This window comes from Nyctereutes procyonoides, unplaced genomic scaffold (genome assembly GCF_905146905.1).
Source record: "Nyctereutes procyonoides isolate TBG_1078 unplaced genomic scaffold, NYPRO_anot_genome, whole genome shotgun sequence".
Classification (NCBI taxonomy): Eukaryota; Metazoa; Chordata; class Mammalia; order Carnivora; family Canidae; genus Nyctereutes; species Nyctereutes procyonoides.
The window spans coordinates 12,057,314-12,074,557 of NW_026575126.1; the positions used below are offsets into that span (position 1 = coordinate 12,057,314).

The 17,244-nt window shown below is 32.4% G+C and overlaps 1 protein-coding gene across 13 annotated transcripts in view; it reads left to right on the forward strand.

The window, feature by feature from the left end:
- The window catches only part of ADGRL2 (adhesion G protein-coupled receptor L2), a 277,269-nt gene that overhangs the window by 250,989 nt on the left and 9,036 nt on the right, over positions 1-17,244 (forward strand). For all 13 annotated transcript variants that reach the window (XM_055339475.1, XM_055339473.1, XM_055339482.1 and 10 more), the window contains 7 exons: positions 91-296; positions 1,397-1,570; positions 2,548-2,757; positions 3,694-3,914; positions 5,258-5,324; positions 13,572-13,663; positions 15,506-15,674. In XM_055339475.1, the coding sequence (XP_055195450.1) occupies positions 91-296; positions 1,397-1,570; positions 2,548-2,757; positions 3,694-3,914; positions 5,258-5,324; positions 13,572-13,663; positions 15,506-15,674 (1,139 nt within the window). The remainder of the gene's footprint in view (positions 1-90; positions 297-1,396; positions 1,571-2,547; positions 2,758-3,693; positions 3,915-5,257; positions 5,325-13,571; positions 13,664-15,505; positions 15,675-17,244) is intronic.

Sequence of the window (17,244 nt, forward strand, 5' to 3'; positions counted from 1 at the left end):
TTTTTTTCCCTTTTATTCTTATTTGAATGTACATTGTTTATTCTTAAGCATATTTCCTGTAAAGACATGTGATTATTTTTACCATCCTAGGGCTTGCAAAGTTGGTGTTCATCATTTACCGGAGTTTGGGACAGTTTCTTAGTACAGAAAATGCAACTATAAAACTGGGTGCTGACTTTATTGGTCGGAATAGCACCATTGCAGTGAATTCCCACGTCATTTCAGTTTCAATCAATAAAGAATCCAGCCGAGTATACTTGACAGATCCTGTGCTTTTTACCCTGCCACACATTGATGTAAGTTATATATGCTAATGAAGTAGTGGAAGGTTATAAAACCAGTGAGGAAGGAAAGCAAAACCTGGCACGCTGAGGATGGGGAGAGAGGGAATGAGGAGATGGCAGAGAGGAAAGAAAAGACCTTTACATTTGAATTTCAAATGTTGGACTAGGTCAGAGACATAAGTTTATTTAAGTCTGTGAACATAAAATTAAATGAGCCTGGTTCAGTGATTATTAGAACTTAAGTGTATTCTTAATGAAAGCTAATTCAGTAATCAACAGGAAAATGTAAATGACTGTAATTTGTTTTGGAATGAAAATTAACTCTTACCTTAACAGCAGGATAGCCAAGTATTAACTGTTAGAACTCTGCCTTTTTTAAAAAGTGTGGCAGACCTTTGTTTTTGTTCTTTTTGATTTTACTGATCGTATGTGACACAATTGTTATCAAGCATTGGGTTTTTAAAAATGTAGGCTTAAAGAGATGTGGTTCATCTGCTGTGCCTTAGAATGAAGTTGGTAGTTAAATCATACACTCACTGTGTTGGAAACTTGTCTGCAGAATTTTGGTTTCTGTTATAAGCAGAGTGAAAAAGTGCCCACAGATAGCCGAGTGGATCTCCAGAATTGGCAAAGAAAAATAAATTTGTGCAGCCATTCTCTTATACCTATTGCAGTTGGTTCACTCTCTTAAAAATCTTCACATCACTAACATGTCACTTAGAGTAAAAATGGGCCCCAGATTGATTTTTAAAAACTTGGTCCTCATAGAATTTTCTCAGAACAAACAAATTCATGGGTCTAATTTTGTCAGAAAAGAAAAAAAAATGATTCCTATGTACCATCAGTATGTAAAATCATAAGATGGAAATTGTAATTGTGTAAAATGGGTCTTTGGTAATTTAGAGTACACTTTAGAGTGTTTCGGACTATAAAACCCCTTTTAAGTTAGATATCTGCTTTGTATAACATAGTCTACAATTTTGCTGATGAAAAACTTTATAGTCCGAAACATGCAAAGTTTAATCTAAATTACCTTTTACACATATTAAACAATTGCTATTGCCATCTTAGAGTGTAAAATCCTAATTTTATCTTGTCATTTTATTTCCCAGCCTGACAATTATTTCAATGCAAACTGCTCCTTCTGGAACTACTCAGAAAGAACTATGATGGGATATTGGTCTACCCAGGGCTGCAAGCTGGTTGACACTAATAAAACTCGTACAACGTGTGCATGCAGCCACCTAACCAATTTTGCAATTCTCATGGCCCACAGGGAAATTGCAGTAAGTATTTGCACTTCTAATTAGTAGCAGAGAAAAACCTCAGAGATTCAAAACAGCTTGTATAATAGTCCCTTCTTTGGGTGCTTCTCGGAACTAAAAAGAAAACAAAGTAGTGTGGATTTCTAATTGTTTCTACACTGTCCATATATTTTAGGAAGTCTTGATACTATATTTATTGTTACTTCTCAAAATCATGTGCTTTACAGACTCATTCTAAGTTTTTCTCCTGTGGGCAGGTGTTGGGCAGAGGCAGTCAGGGATTTTAAAAATGAATAGTAGTAGGTCCTACAAAAGAGAATGAGGCTCTAAAGTTTAACCCATCCTCCCCATCTTGAATGTTTGAGTCTTGTTTTACAGCTTTTGTTTTAAGTTTTCTTAACAACTTTGCACACTGCTAAAACTGCATATTTTGAAAGGTGAGGATAGCTTCTAGAATGTTTCTTCATATTCCTTACTGTGGTTAAGAAAATGATAGCCAGAAGATAAAAAATATTTTAAGAAATATAGCATGAAAACTCTCAGATCTATTGTGTATTTGACTCTTAGTATGTAAATAAATGTTAAAACTCAAGGAGAAAATGAAAACTTAAATTTTTTTTTTTGTTAGCCGGGAAAGTCATTAAGATGCCACTTATTTTTAATCAAAACTGAGTATCCTTTATTTTATTATATAAATATTTGTGTTTGTGTTTATGTAGGTAATTATTTCAGCTGTTATTTTTAAAATAATTGGACTCTTGCATTATTTTCTAGGTAAAATCTTCCACTTTCAGGGTCATTCTTTGGATATAAAAGTTAATAAGATAATATTGAATTCTGTTACATGATCAAATTTTCTTTTTAGTTTTGGGCCCTGCTTGAACACGTCAGAATATTCACAGAGTTTCGTATTAAAAGATGAGCTACATATATGAAAGCTATCTTCCCTTTAGTTGATGCAGGAATACTAATGTTCTCCATATTATTTTTATTTTCAGTACAAAGATGGAGTTCACGAATTACTCCTTACAGTCATCACCTGGGTGGGAATTGTCATTTCCCTCGTTTGCCTGGCTATATGCATCTTCACCTTCTGCTTTTTCCGTGGTCTGCAGAGTGACCGCAATACTATTCACAAGAACCTTTGTATCAACCTTTTCATTGCAGAATTTATTTTCCTAATAGGCATTGACAAGACGAAATACATGGTAAGCACCCCTTCAGCTTATTGCCCTTGGATCTCTGAAAATTATTATAACAGGTGTGAATCCACACTTGATGCCAATATTGGTATTTGACCTTGTAACTTAATATAGTTGACAGTGGCAATATTGGAGGATAATTTGTAATAAATTAAAAGTGCAATCATTAGGTATTATTACTGTGAGTTAACTAATTTCTCAATATCAAGACACATTTGCATTTTTCTGGGTGGTTATTAAGACATGTCATTTGAGTAGAAGAGTCCTGGGGATACAAAAATGAAAAGATCCTATTTTTATCATTCTCATTTTGCTTACATAGTCATTCTGACCAGTGATCATTTCTTCATCTTCTGAGCATTTGTTCATCATCATGAGGCCTCAGTGTTAGAAACAGTACTTAATAAGTAGTTAATGCTCTACCCTATGTTCATCTGCATCAGAATGAATTTAGGAATGTTCTACCTATGACAGGAAAGGAAAGTTAGGAATTAGAGCCAGGGTATTCATCATTAAAATGAATTTTTAAATTCTGTTATTGAAAAAATAGAAATGATATATTTGGAAACAATTGCTCTAAAGATGTATGGTGCCAATAATCTAAGTAGAATATTCAGATTCAATTGTGAATAATTCTAGAAGAGAAATTAATATATGGTTTCTTATTTACACTTAATTTCACTAAAAGTAATTATGTCTTACAGTGATGAAATTTCTAGCACACCTGCCATTATACTCTGTAAGCATTAAACTCTTCAAATTTGGCAATGTTTAGAACTCATTTCCATCTATTAAAAATTTTTTTTAAGAAACAGTAATTTACTCTAATGTTGTATTTTAAAGACAATCAGTGAGCACGGTCAGTGAATATTGTATCATTTTGAGGTGGTCTGTTTGTGTTCATATGTTCTCTTTTGTGTTTTTTGTTCTTTTCCTTTATAGATTGCTTGTCCAATATTTGCAGGACTTCTACACTTTTTCTTTTTGGCCGCTTTTGCTTGGATGTGTCTAGAAGGTGTACAGCTCTATCTGATGTTGGTTGAAGTTTTTGAAAGTGAATATTCAAGGAAGAAATATTATTATGTTGCTGGTTACTTGTTTCCTGCCACAGTGGTTGGAGTTTCGGCTGCTATTGACTATAAGAGCTATGGAACAGAAAAAGCGTAAGTAATTGCAAGCGACCTGAGTGTTTTTCAAGTGAATAATTTTTTAAAGCCTGTTAGCTGTCAGTGAGGGTCCCTGACAGACTAAAATAGCATCTGAAAGCTTTATTGGTAAGAGAATGGGCATGCCGTGCACAAATTACAATCAAGTCTTTTGTAATTCTCTGGGTTCAGAGGATTTGTACTCTGATGAGGCAGATTCTAAATTATGGACTTTCTTTTTAACACAAAAGATTGACCTGAAACAAATTGAAAAAGTAAATAACTTTTTGGCCTTAGAAAGATATTAAGTAAAAATTCTTCTGAACTTAAAGCATCTGACAGGTTTAACTACTCGGTCTTAACCTAATGCTTCATTAGCTCTCTTTGTGCAGCCGACCCTCTAGCTAACTCTCATTCTGAATTGTGACAGTAGCACATTCCATCTCATATGTTCTACTTTGATAATATTTTCTCAGGCAGTTTGAAAGGATTAAAATAAGTCACTGTCTTTCATTTATAAAAAATATAGATATTTATGGAAAATGACAAAAGGTAGACATAGTCATGTTTCTAAGGATTTTATTTGCTAGAGACATGAATTTGCCTCCCAATTCTGTTTATATTTGCCTTTGATAAAATTAGTTATAGAAAGATTCCTTGGACTAAAGAAAGCTTTTTGACTATGATGATGACAAAGGAAATTCAGTAGGGATTTAGAGTTCTATGAAAAATGGACCACTGAGTAAAATCTGTCTTAATAAGTTTATGCATCATTTACTCTAATTCTGTATGAGTGCTATGCTTTGATTTTTTTTATCTCATATTCATCCATTTCCAGTTGAGGTATTATATTTATGCTGTACTGTTTTGAAACAAGCATAACAGCAGAACGTTTGGTTTGTCTCTTATGTTCCATAGGGTTAAACACTAAGCTCAGATAGAGATCTGAAAGGCAAGTTTTGAAGATCAGAACTTTAAAGTAACGAGACAGCTTGGAATATTGAGTTTCAAGTTTTTCTTGGTAAAGTCAGAGGTCTTAAGAATCAGGGATTGGGGTGCAGTGGATTTATTGTTTTCCCCATATGAGCGTAATAATGTATGCCTTTACTAAATTTAAAACCTGAAATGGAAAACAGTAGGTTGAAGTAAGTAAATTACTACTCTTTTACATCAGAGCCAACTCAGAGTTATTAAAATTCTGACAAATGAATGATTTATGGTGAGTAAATTTTCATGATAATGAAAATTTCAAAGGCAGATCTAAAGACAATTTTGTTTGTTAGTTTTAAGTTCTATATTTTTTCTAATGTGGAGGATCCACTGGATCTACTTAATACATACTCTTTTTCTTCTCATAATAGTTGCTGGCTTCATGTTGATAACTATTTTATTTGGAGTTTCATTGGACCGGTTACCTTCATTATTCTGGTGAGCAGACTGTATTTTCCCTTCATTTTTAGCTTATTGCTTTCACAGTGCTACTGAAACCGAGATAATTTATTTTATTGTTAATTTATCTTTGCATTCAAGGATTTATAAACATGTCTGGCCCACAGGATAAAATTATGTAGCATATCTTAAATGACATACCGATATTGAGAGTTTATATATGGGCTGATTAGTAGTACTATTTCAAAAATCCTCTTTCCTTTAAAAAGTACTTTTTTTTATATAATTTACTTTGCTACAATGTCCTGTCATAATCTAAAAATCTACATAAGCCATGTTAAGATTCTGTGATTTGAGCCTAGTTTAATAATTAGAAAAGGAATAACTGAAATGTGTAGTGTATTTTGTTTTTGAGTAGTGGAGTTTTTTGCTAAGAGTTTTATTAGTTCAGGAAGCTCTGTCTCCCAAAATCTGTAATATTAGCCCCGTACCAAGCTATACAACATTAATAAATTAAATGAATGTTATGGAATTGAAAGAACATTAACTTAATATTTATTATATTAATTTCCACATAGTAATTTAGTTCTTTTAAATAAATATCCATACTCTAAATTCTTTTTAGGGTACAAAAAGATTTTTTAACCATAGATTAATAAATGAGTATTAAATCAATTTTAAACTCATTAGAAATAAAATTACTTTTCTAAGACTTTAAAATGCCAAATAAAGAGATTTATGGGTAGCTTAGTGGTTGAGCGTCTACCTTTGGCTCAGGGTGTGATCCTGGGTCGGGGGATTGAGTCCTGCATCAGGTTCCTGCAGGGAGCCTGCTTCTCCCTCTGCCTGTGTCTCTGCCTCTCTCTCTGTCTCTCATGAATAAATAAATAAAATCTAAAACCAAACAAACAAAAATACTGGTCTTCAATTTTTTAAAAATAATTTGATGCAAGTCAAATATAGTGACATTAAGGTGTGTGTAGTTTTTTTTGTTTTGTTTTGTTTTGTTTTACTGCTTACATTACATTTAGTCAAATATTTGAAATATAATTGAATTAAAGGATGTAGCTGAGCTATTTGGAATTTGATATTTAAAACTTTTCACTGAGTTTTAGCATTATGCTGTTACAGATAGATGCTATTGACTATTATAAGATTGAAAAGGAAATGTAAACAAATTTAAATATTGCCTGTATCTTTTAAATACATGTTTTAAGGATTTTTTCTTTAACTGATATACATGAGCTTATTAGGATATTTCTGTAGTGAGCTAGTGTTTCATAAAATTGAGAAAATTTTAGTTTAAAGAAACTTAAAACTACTTCAAATGTATGTACTTTCATCCTTAAAATGAATTATTTTATACACTTACACAAAGCAAAATGAAAATTTGAGGTAAACACCTGTATGAATCAAGCCAGTAAAATATTCTCAGGTGTTCCTAGAAAAGCTGAATTCTCATCAGAGTTACTCGATCCAAATGATTGCCCTAGTTTTTGTTCTTGGTTTATTTAGGTTAACATAGCCTAAGCCATTCTCAAACTAAATGGTAAAGAGCTGATTTGAAGTGGTATAGTCTTTAAAAACACAGGCTTTTCTCCCCCCCCCCCCCCGAGCCCTTAGCTAAATATATTGATAACTTTAAAAATTGTAAAGACCATTTAAGAGATATTTGGTCTGTTCAAGTATCATGTGTTAACTTCTGTTGTATTATGGTTTTGTTTATTTCTATCTAAAAAGAAATACTAAGTTAATTTCTTAGTAAATTACTAAGTAATTTAAATACTAAGTTAATTTAATACTAAGTATTTCTTTTTAGATAGAAAGTATTTTAGATAGAGTATTAAAAAGTTTTTCACTTGGTCGAAAGACTTTAATATTCACATATACTCGGCTTCTAGTAGGAAAAGAGGTGAAGGACATTTTTATTATATTGCCCATTTACAGTGTGAGCCTACTATTATTTATTAGTTTTGTCGTTGTTATCCTGTACCAAATCATTTAGGTTAAAACGTGAAGGGCTTTGTGGAAAAACATTCCCAACTTTTAAAAAAGAAAAAACAAAAAAACAAAAACAGCAGGAAGCTGTTTTGACAGTACAGATCCTAGGAGTAATTCTGCAACTGCTTTGCCTCTAATTCTCCCAACACAGAGAGACAAAGAGTGATATAGAGGTGCAAAACCTCTTGCATAACCTAAACTGAGATATACTATGATTGTATAGCATATTTTTTGAATATATATATATAAATACCACATTCATCCTTCTGATGAGAAAGGATATTTAAAAGTCCATTCAAACACAAATCTTAATAACATAAATTATATTGAATATACCCTTTTAAGGAGTACTCTTAGAACAAAAATTACTTATTAAAACTCCTGGAAAGGGTAGTTTTGCTTTTCCACCGTTTGTCAATTGAAGCCATTTAACTTAGTAGTATTAAGTGTATGTTTTTAATAACGTCCTATAAAGAAAAATAACATGCTATGGAAGATAAAACCTCTTGCTTCTGTATTTCTATAGACCTGTCTTGCCTACAGGCACTAGAGTTATTATATCTATGAGAAAAGTGCTTGTAAGTAATGAGCAGTGGGAAACCATTAGTATGCCTGAAATGGTTTAATGAAAGCTTGGATCATGACACGTCAGGAGCTGTTCTTATCATTTGGACAGCTCCATCTGCATCGTTAATAATTAATTCAGTTCAGTAAGAGTTCAGCTCACACACTCATTTAGAAGTCTTCTTCAGAGAACACCTCTCTGGCTGCTAGTCCCACGGAGAAATAGGTTTCTGCTTGGCTAACAGCAAAGATCTAGAGATACAAGTGCAGTTTTAGAGTTGCATTTGCCAGGTAGCAAAAGCTCCAGGGAGGACAAAAAGGGTCAGAACATGTGCAGTTCAGTTAGGTTACTTCAGAGTGGTGTTTCTCTTTTTCTGTCTTATCATATCCATGTCAGCACTGCGAGCTGTGGAGTGAATTTTAAGCTGCTAAGCTCAGACGGATGTGATTCAATTGAGCAGGTTGATGACTGTAAAACAAACTGTGCGCTCCTGTAATCGGTGGTACCTTCTTCTTTTTTAAACTCCTTTGTGTCTTCGTGTCACCAGTAGGGGTGACAATTAGCTATGCCATATCATTAAGTAGCAAATTCTATCAGCAAATTCTTCTGGCAGATTATTTATATAAGAACTTATGAAACTATTATTTTGAGGTAGGTAAAAGAGTATTATTTGTCATTAGAAGGAATGCCCCAGTTGGCAATTAACTCTGTTTAGCTGAATAGGAAAATCTGTTTCTTCTGAATTTGCTCTCTCTTTCACCTAGAATTCTAGCAAGAGATAGCTGTCTACCTATTTACCTGCGTGCACACACACACACACATGCACAAAGAGAGCAGAGTTAAAATCTGATTAATTCCTGAATGAGTTGCCTCATCTCTAGAATTAGTCATCAGTGTGGGCATTTAGCTGGTGGGTTGGCCAACAGTGTACAGCACAGTCCTGTTACTCTGCTTCCTGGTGACTTCTGTGTGAGAGATTCAGTAATGACATGCACTTACGAGGTTTATCTTTTTTTTTTTTTTTTTTTTTTTTTACTTACCAGGTTTAGACAAATCTTTGTATACAAAGCTGTAACTCTGTCTTTCTCCTTCCTCACTGATGCATGGTATCTTTCAACCTATCCCAATATATGTACTATGTTTAAGCTTAGTAGAATTTTGTTCGAAAGAAAAAAAAATGTAGACAGAAAGTGGCTGCACTGGAATTTCAGAGGAGAGGAGCAACACTTGGGCAGTAGAGACATTCTTCTCTCCTGGCCTTTGGCCAGCTTTCCAGTAAGAAATAGGGGAAATTCCTTTGACGGTTGGATTTTATTTTATTTTTATTTTTATTTTTATTTTTATTTTGAATGCATACCAAAGGCAGGAAAATAAATTGGGAAGAAATAAAAGTGAGGAAAAAGACATCACTTACTGTAATCAGAAAGAAAAAAAAAAGCACAGGAGTTTATGGCTGGAAAGAGCCATTTATGTCACGGGGAAAATGCAAAGAAGGAAGAATTCAGATTTACAGTCAGTACTTCATTTGAAACAAATATTTTTTTTTTGGCCTGTAAGTGACTATTTTGGATAATAGATTTAATCAGAGATATTTCTATTTGCTCTGTAATTTCTTGTTCTGAGATTCCCTTAGTTACATTTTAAGAGCATGGCAAAGGAGAAGAGAAAGGGGGGGAAAAAGTATTTTACTCTACACAATCATGACTCTTATGAGGAGCAGATCACCTCCTGAAAAAGATCACAGACAACAATATTCTGTCTATGAAAATAAATATATTTACATTTCTTTAGTACTGGAGAAAAAAACGAACTCTAAAATTTCATTTAAAAAAATGTTTACACTTCAGGATTTGTTCTATTTAATTCCAAAAAGCATTTCACTTTCATACATATTGGTGATGCTATATTCCAAATGTTCAATACCTAAATGACATGAGTATCTTTTTCATTTCTTTAATAAGACTAATAAACATATTAGTGAAATTTTTAATGTGGAATTGTGGAAAAGTATCTTACGTTTAGCTTTTTTTTTTACATTTTATAGTATGGCTCACACTATTCTGTGTGCCTTTTTCCATAATTACTTTGTCTTGAAATGATGGTATTTGGTCTTATTGAAAATACCATTGCTTCATTATTTGTATATTTTCAAGTCCTATTTCAAAATCCAAATTAGTATTGGAGTTAACTATACATTTCTTGGCAACCTAAATATTAGTCTACTGGCTATAATTATTCCTATTAGTTGTTTGAAATTGGAAAAAAATCACAGACGTTTGTGAAACAGTCTGAGTGCAAAAACCCTTCTGTGGTTTTATGATTATTTTTCTAGTATTTTTAATTGTTTTTAAAGAGACTCACTTTTAAAACATCCTTTTGAAACTTTCAATTCTACGTATGTTAGAAACGACAGCCCTTTTTTTTTTTTGGACTCAATTATGAGCTTGTGTGATGTTTAGGTATGTGAGTAGAACACAAACAAGTTTGAGAAAACAGAACTCACTGTCAAACATACTGTTTATCTACTGGGAGTAGGAGTGTGTGGACATTTTAGCCATTTGCTGATTATGGGATGATAGTATTTTGCAAAGAAACAGAATTAGTTATTCTAGCAAGTCGATCAGATAGAAATCATTTGAAGAGCACACCTTTAATGATCAGGATTTCTTTGAGGCTGTATTTTATGCATTAATTAATTTATTATTTATCTTCAACTCATTCATCATCTCTGATTTCTAAAATAGCTTATTCTTTATAGAGTAGAATCATTCATATATATATATATATATATATATATATATATATATATCTTTGTTTTACTAAAAGACTCTTAATTTTCTCACCCAGAGTAAACTGGTTAATTTTATTTGTGAAGATGCTGGGCTATGGAGCCAGTATATTTAATCTCAACACTGACATTATAGTAGCTATAGTAATCTTTGGCAAGGTACTTAACATCTCAGAATGTAAAATGACTGTCCAAGCACTTCCTGTTACCTCTGGACATAGGATTATTGATTGTTGTTGTTTTTCCCATAATTTTCTGAACTTGTTTTCATTGTGAATGTACCGTATTTGTAACTAGAAAGAAGCTATATAATGTTTAAAAATCTGAGTAGGGTGAGAAGAGAGGATATATCTCACAGTCTGTTTTTTAAGGATTAAATATGTTTTCTATGTCACGTTCAACTTGGTTAGTCCTCAGTCTTAAAAAGAAAAAAAAAGAAATCACTTTGTATCATATTTAAACTTTAATTCTAATCTTCAATGAGTAGATTTCATTTTCATTGCAGTTTTATTGGGAAATGTGCTAGTTCTAAAATACCAGATTTTAACCTGGTCGTCTTCATTGAAAAAATAAGTTGGAAATAAAAAAGAAAAAAATAGGTTGGGATATGTACATCCTCAAGATTCACATTTTCACCTCATTTTCATGATACTTTATATATTCACATTTTTCCCACATTCTTTATTTTCTTGTACTTTATATATTATAATGGATAACTTTCTCCTTCCTGGAGTGTACTACTACCCCTACTATTATTTAATTCCTGAGGGGATAATTAATATGCTTAGAAAGTGATAAACCAAATCGTGGCCCTATATGCTTTAGGAAATTGTGTAAGAAAAGAAAGGGGGGCAGAAATCAACCCTAGGTCCAGAGTAATGGAACAAAAGAAGTAAATGGTTATATTAGGACATTCAACAAGAAGGGTCGAGACGTTTAAAGGATTTTAACTTTGAGTCTACAAAGCACCTTTTCTTTCCTAAGAGTTGCATCAGTTTGTTTATTTCAGTTTTGTTTTGTTTTGTTTTGTTTTAGGATATTTAGAATTCTTATTTGTAACCATTCTCTAATTTGACTTGTTAAGACTTACTGTTGCATAAAATAAAACCACTGTTGATTTTGCCTTTAAAAAAAAATTAGAGATAGACTGTACCATCATTCTTTAGTATTAAATCAAGATATTTACTGTACTATCAGAAGGATCTCCCTAATTTCTCAAAGGTAGATATTGTATCTTATCCACAATACAATAAGCAGATTCTTGTGTGGAGCAGTAAGGTAAATAAATATGTATTAAATGAATTGCATTTTATTGTAGTGTCCGTGAAAATATCAACATTTATTTATACCGTAACCAAGTGGAATAATCATTGGAATATAAAGCTAGAAAAATGTTTCTATAAATCTGTTTGCTTTTTCTCTAGACAATAATAAGTTAATTTTTAAGTAGTTTTTTTTTAACAGAGAGCTTCTTTTGTCCTTCTTTTGTTAATGTTAAGTAATTAACATGAAACGATGAACGCTATCTGCCAACACTTGCAAATTATGCCCATTAACCTCATTTTATCCCTTAAGAGGAAATTCTACATCTAAGAGAAATAATAAGGCACAGTTGACAAAATGAGTGTTAAACAGCTTAGATTAAAGCCTTCACTCTGTTCCTAAACTCATCATTAGGAAGGACTTGGTTGGAAAGTTTATTTATTGCTCTATATAATTTTTTCTAATTATAAAATCAGAAGTAGTGATGAATGAGTAGAATAATATCATCATTTTATCAGATGGTATTGTGACTCCGTAAAAATGATCATTGTATTATAACGAAATTACGCTGAGTGTTTTTAACACCAAGGAATTGCTTTTGTCCTTATTTGTCCTTTTCTGAATACACCATTTAGGCTTGTACTCTTCCAGCAAGTAAAGCTCACAAAATAGAACTTTGCTTTGTCTTTTTAAAATATGTAATAAACTGAAGCAAATAAAATGTCAAATCCAGGAGTGATCAAACTTAGTTCTGTTTTTAGAGCATAAAAATGGAACTGCCTTCCCTTTGTCCAGCAGTCTGCCAGGTTTCTGTAGAAGCCAATGCAAATTACAAATATCTCTCTCTTCAGCCAAAACATGTCCTTTCTTCTGAGTTCACTCACGTTGACCTCTCGAGTCTTCCCTCCATGACAGATTCCATCTCCCCCAGTTTGCTTTTGTTTGCACCTGGATTCTTTGCACAGATCAGTGTTTAGAGGGCCTGAAAACACCCTTTCTTCAGAATTTACCTACGTCCATATAATAAAGAGGCATAAGGAAGAAAGGACTGATGACTTTTAACCAGTTAGTAGCCAATATATACATATTTTAAAAGTTTTCCTTTATAGAACTAATAAATATTTTTCATATTTTTCACTATTTTTCATATATTTTATTTCAGTAGATCCTCGCCACTGCCTTACAAATAGATTGGGCAAATGTTATTATCTTCCTCTACTCCGTCAAAATCAAAAGCTAGACTCTCAGCTAAATCTTAGGATCCCAAACCCAGCGATTCTTGTAAAGCTCCTTTTAAGGATGTAAATGCCCCTTTTAAGGAATTTACTTCAGTGTTTCCATTAGATGCCTTTTAGGCCCTGGAGTACCTCTAGCTAAAGAAACTAATTTAGGTTTTCTAATTTATTTAATCATCACCACATGATGCTGATTTAATGAGGTTGCAATTTCATGTCAAATGATCTATTTAAAAAATCGATCATACATGGCCAGAGTATTTTTTATTTAGACTCAACTTGATCATTTGCTGTGTAAAATTGAGCCAGTGAGTGTCTACCATATACTCTTGTCATTGATATTTAACTGCATTAACTCGTTAAGTATATTTGCAAAATGTCTTCATTTTTAACTCTGTGGTAATAGTGATCTAATTCTTTATTTGTTATAACAGCTAAATATTATCTTCCTGGTGATCACATTATGCAAAATGGTGAAGCACTCAAACACTTTGAAACCAGATTCTAGCAGGTTGGAAAACATTAAGTAAGTATTTAGTTTTTTAATTTTAGTGCTCAACAAACTAAGTGAAAGATATTCTCCACAGAGAATACATGAATGCCGTCTATCAACTGTAGAAATTATTCAGAATGAAGTTTTACTGATCAAGGTTGAGTCTCACTGTTAACCGTGTCACAAACATCGGTCAAAAATTAGATAATGATTTCTGTCTTGACCTAGAGCCAAGAAATTGTTTCAGTGGCTTTGTGGAAATTCCATATCACTGTAGCAATTTCATTTGAATTTAAAATGCAGTTCAAAATGATGTTGCTGTTTGCATGGCTGATATGATTATATTAAGTTTGTTTTGTTAAATGACTTTTCTGATTTAAGGATGCTGAGCAGTTTCTACTTCTAATCCTGTTTTCCTAAGATAATTTACTCGATTACTGTTGTTAACTTGGAGATTATCCGTTGTTTTCATGATAATTAAAAAAATGTTTACTTTTTTTCAATATTGAATAAAAACTACAAAATCCTACCAATGGAAAAGGCTATCTAATTAAAAAAAATTGATAGCTGTTGATGAATTAAGTCATTTGTGGAAGCATTTTCAGAGTTACCTTCTAGATATGAGTTAATTTAAAATTTGAGGAGGTATTCAAGTTGGTTATAATGAGATTGTGAAAAAAAGAATATTTTTAATGTAAAAAATGGCAGATATATAGTAAGGGTAATTAAAAAAAAATAGATGTTTTAGATAGGTCAGTGCCAGCTTCATTGCATGTTGCATGGTAAGAGAGAGAGCTAATCTTTAGCATCTCTCTCTTTTCTTCCTTTTCCTCTTTCTGTCTTCTCATCCACACCAGTAATTACCGTGTTTGTGATGGCTACTATAATACGGACTTGCCTGGGTAAGATAGACCCTACATTAACAAACTTATGATGGCATGATTTATATTTTTTACGAATCCGTCAATATCATGAATTGCCCTTAATTTTTATAATTATTTTGGAATATCTAATTTGCTGTGGTATTTTTAAACTATAATATGCCTTTATTTTTTAATTGCTTGCCTCTGCATTTTGACTTTAATTTTGACTAATTTATAAAATATATAAATGCTTTCTTATTACTTTCTATTTTGATTCTGTCTAATAATTTTGTTTCTCTTTTCTGCTTATAATGCTTTCTAGCTATGAAGATAATAAGCCATTTATCAAGTAAGATCATTAGTTAGACATGGAATGCACTGACTTTAAATCCTTTCCATTCCGTCCTATTTTCTATAGTTCTTTTCTCCTTAAGCTATTCATGATGAAATCTCTCCAAAATTATTTTATTTTGAAGTTGTTCTCATATTTTTGTCCCATTTCAGTGAGGCTTCTTCATGCTTTAGTTAACAAACCTTAGGTTCACCTAAGATTAGTTTATTAGACTCTGCAGTTTAGGTATTAAGTGATTATCTGCCATTTAACCTTTCTGTATGTGTCACATTATTCAGTGTCATGAGCACACCACAGGAATAAAAAGATAGGAGTAAACTAATTAAGGACTCCTTAATTTCTTTTACTAAAAAAGCACATAAAAGACAATAAAGTCATGGGGGACGTTCTTCATCTTGTATTTTAATATAGTTTCAATACCTTGTTAGTGCTGGAATAAGAAAAGATCATACCTGCTGTTGCTGTTTTCACTGGAGGCTGCAGTACTAAATGCTATTGTTCTTTCTTTAATCGATGAAAGGTTAAAGCCAAAATGCTGTTGAATTTGAATGTGAACATAGAGAAAGTCAACTGCTACTACTGATATGTTAATATTTAAGTGTGATGATATATGTTGTTCTCTCATTGAACTTGTTAATAAAATTCACTTTATTTTTTCAGGTCTTGGGTACTTGGCGCTTTTGCTCTTCTGTGTCTTCTTGGCCTAACCTGGTCATTTGGGTTGCTTTTTATTAATGAGGAGACTATTGTGATGGCATATCTCTTCACCATCTTTAATGCTTTCCAGGGAGTGTTCATTTTCATCTTTCACTGTGCCCTCCAAAAGAAAGTAAGTGAAGACCCTTAGAGGCTCCAGTTGCCTGTTCTTTGCTTTGGTTTGAAAATCTATAGATAAAATAGAGAAGATTTTTTACACTTTTACAACTGGCATAATATTAAATAGAATCACTTTTAGTCATAAAATAATTGTCACGCATGTCTGGAAATTCAGGCTTCACATGTAAATTAAGTCAATATTAATCATCTTTTTTGGATCTCCCTTTGGGGATATTATAAGCTAGATACTTACGTTGAGATTTCTTCTTTGCTAGTAGGGTCTATAAACATGCTTTGTGCAAAGGGTATACAAGATAAAGAAAAGGTTAAATAATCTCGTTCTTTGCTCGATGAAGGGAATGCAGTGGTCCAAAATGAAATCGAACATCAGGATAAATGACCTTGATTTTAAAAGCACCAGACACACAAAAAATTAATATTAATGTTACCTTTTGAGTAGTTGTGAAAGATCTAAAACCCAGTAATTTAATACCTCACATCTTATTATTTTGTCCTGATTTTATGTTAAGTGGAGTCAGCAAAAATGATTCAAAAATTAAAGTTAAGGATGAAAAACTTGCAAGAAGATGTAAGCCTAAGAGAATAGCTTAGCCGCTCTTTAACTAGGTATCATCCTTTCTCTCTCTGCATATATAATATAGTCTTTTTATTCTGTTATTACTAGTTGGTCACTAAATTGAACAGAGAAATAGAATTTTGAAAGTGAAAACTATTATGTTTTCAGTCCTGACAAGATGATAGTGTTGTTACTTCCATCAGTTGTTGAGTAAGCTATAATTTTGAGATAATGACAGTGGAATGTGCAATACTGACAGATAATGTACATTCACAGCAATATAGGCATTAGGCAAAATCAACATTGGAGGGTATTATTTGGATAAAATACCATTTTGATTGCCATTGTCTTAGTCATACAGCATTTCAGAGCAGTTAATAGCCATTAAATGTACAAGAAATTTTTTTTGTGAGGTATCAGGTGTTATTTAATAACACCGAACTTTAATTTTCTAAACATTACACAGGTATAACCTTGTAATTACTTTGGTTTTTACTATTTCTTACATAAATGAGCATTTTGTATGCGTGTATGGGATCACATATCATAATTTCTTCCAAATGTGTTTGACATAAATCATAAATTCCTTCCTCATGGAGGTAGGTGTATTAATCGAACAAAGAGATTTTGCTGTGCTTTTTGAATTTACAGTAGTTATGTTTTTACACATTGTGTTGGACTTCCTTTTAAACATGTCTTGGATATGTCCTGTTGGGTACTGCCAGGATGAATGTTCAGAATATGATATAAAATGATTGAGTTAAAATCACGCTTACTACTGCTTGAGTGAGCATATTTAGGCAAAGAAAATGCTTTGGAAGTTCAAGCCCATTGTTATTTGTTCTAATAGGTGTAGATAAATAAGGCTAAGAGGATGAAAATGCAAGTGCACTTGGATTTATAAGGTCGTCTAGTAACTTAAATTCTGTAATTTTTCAAGGAGTAAGTGTCAAAGTCATGGTCTCTGCAGGCAGATACTGATCATGGGACTGTGAGGGGGGAAAAG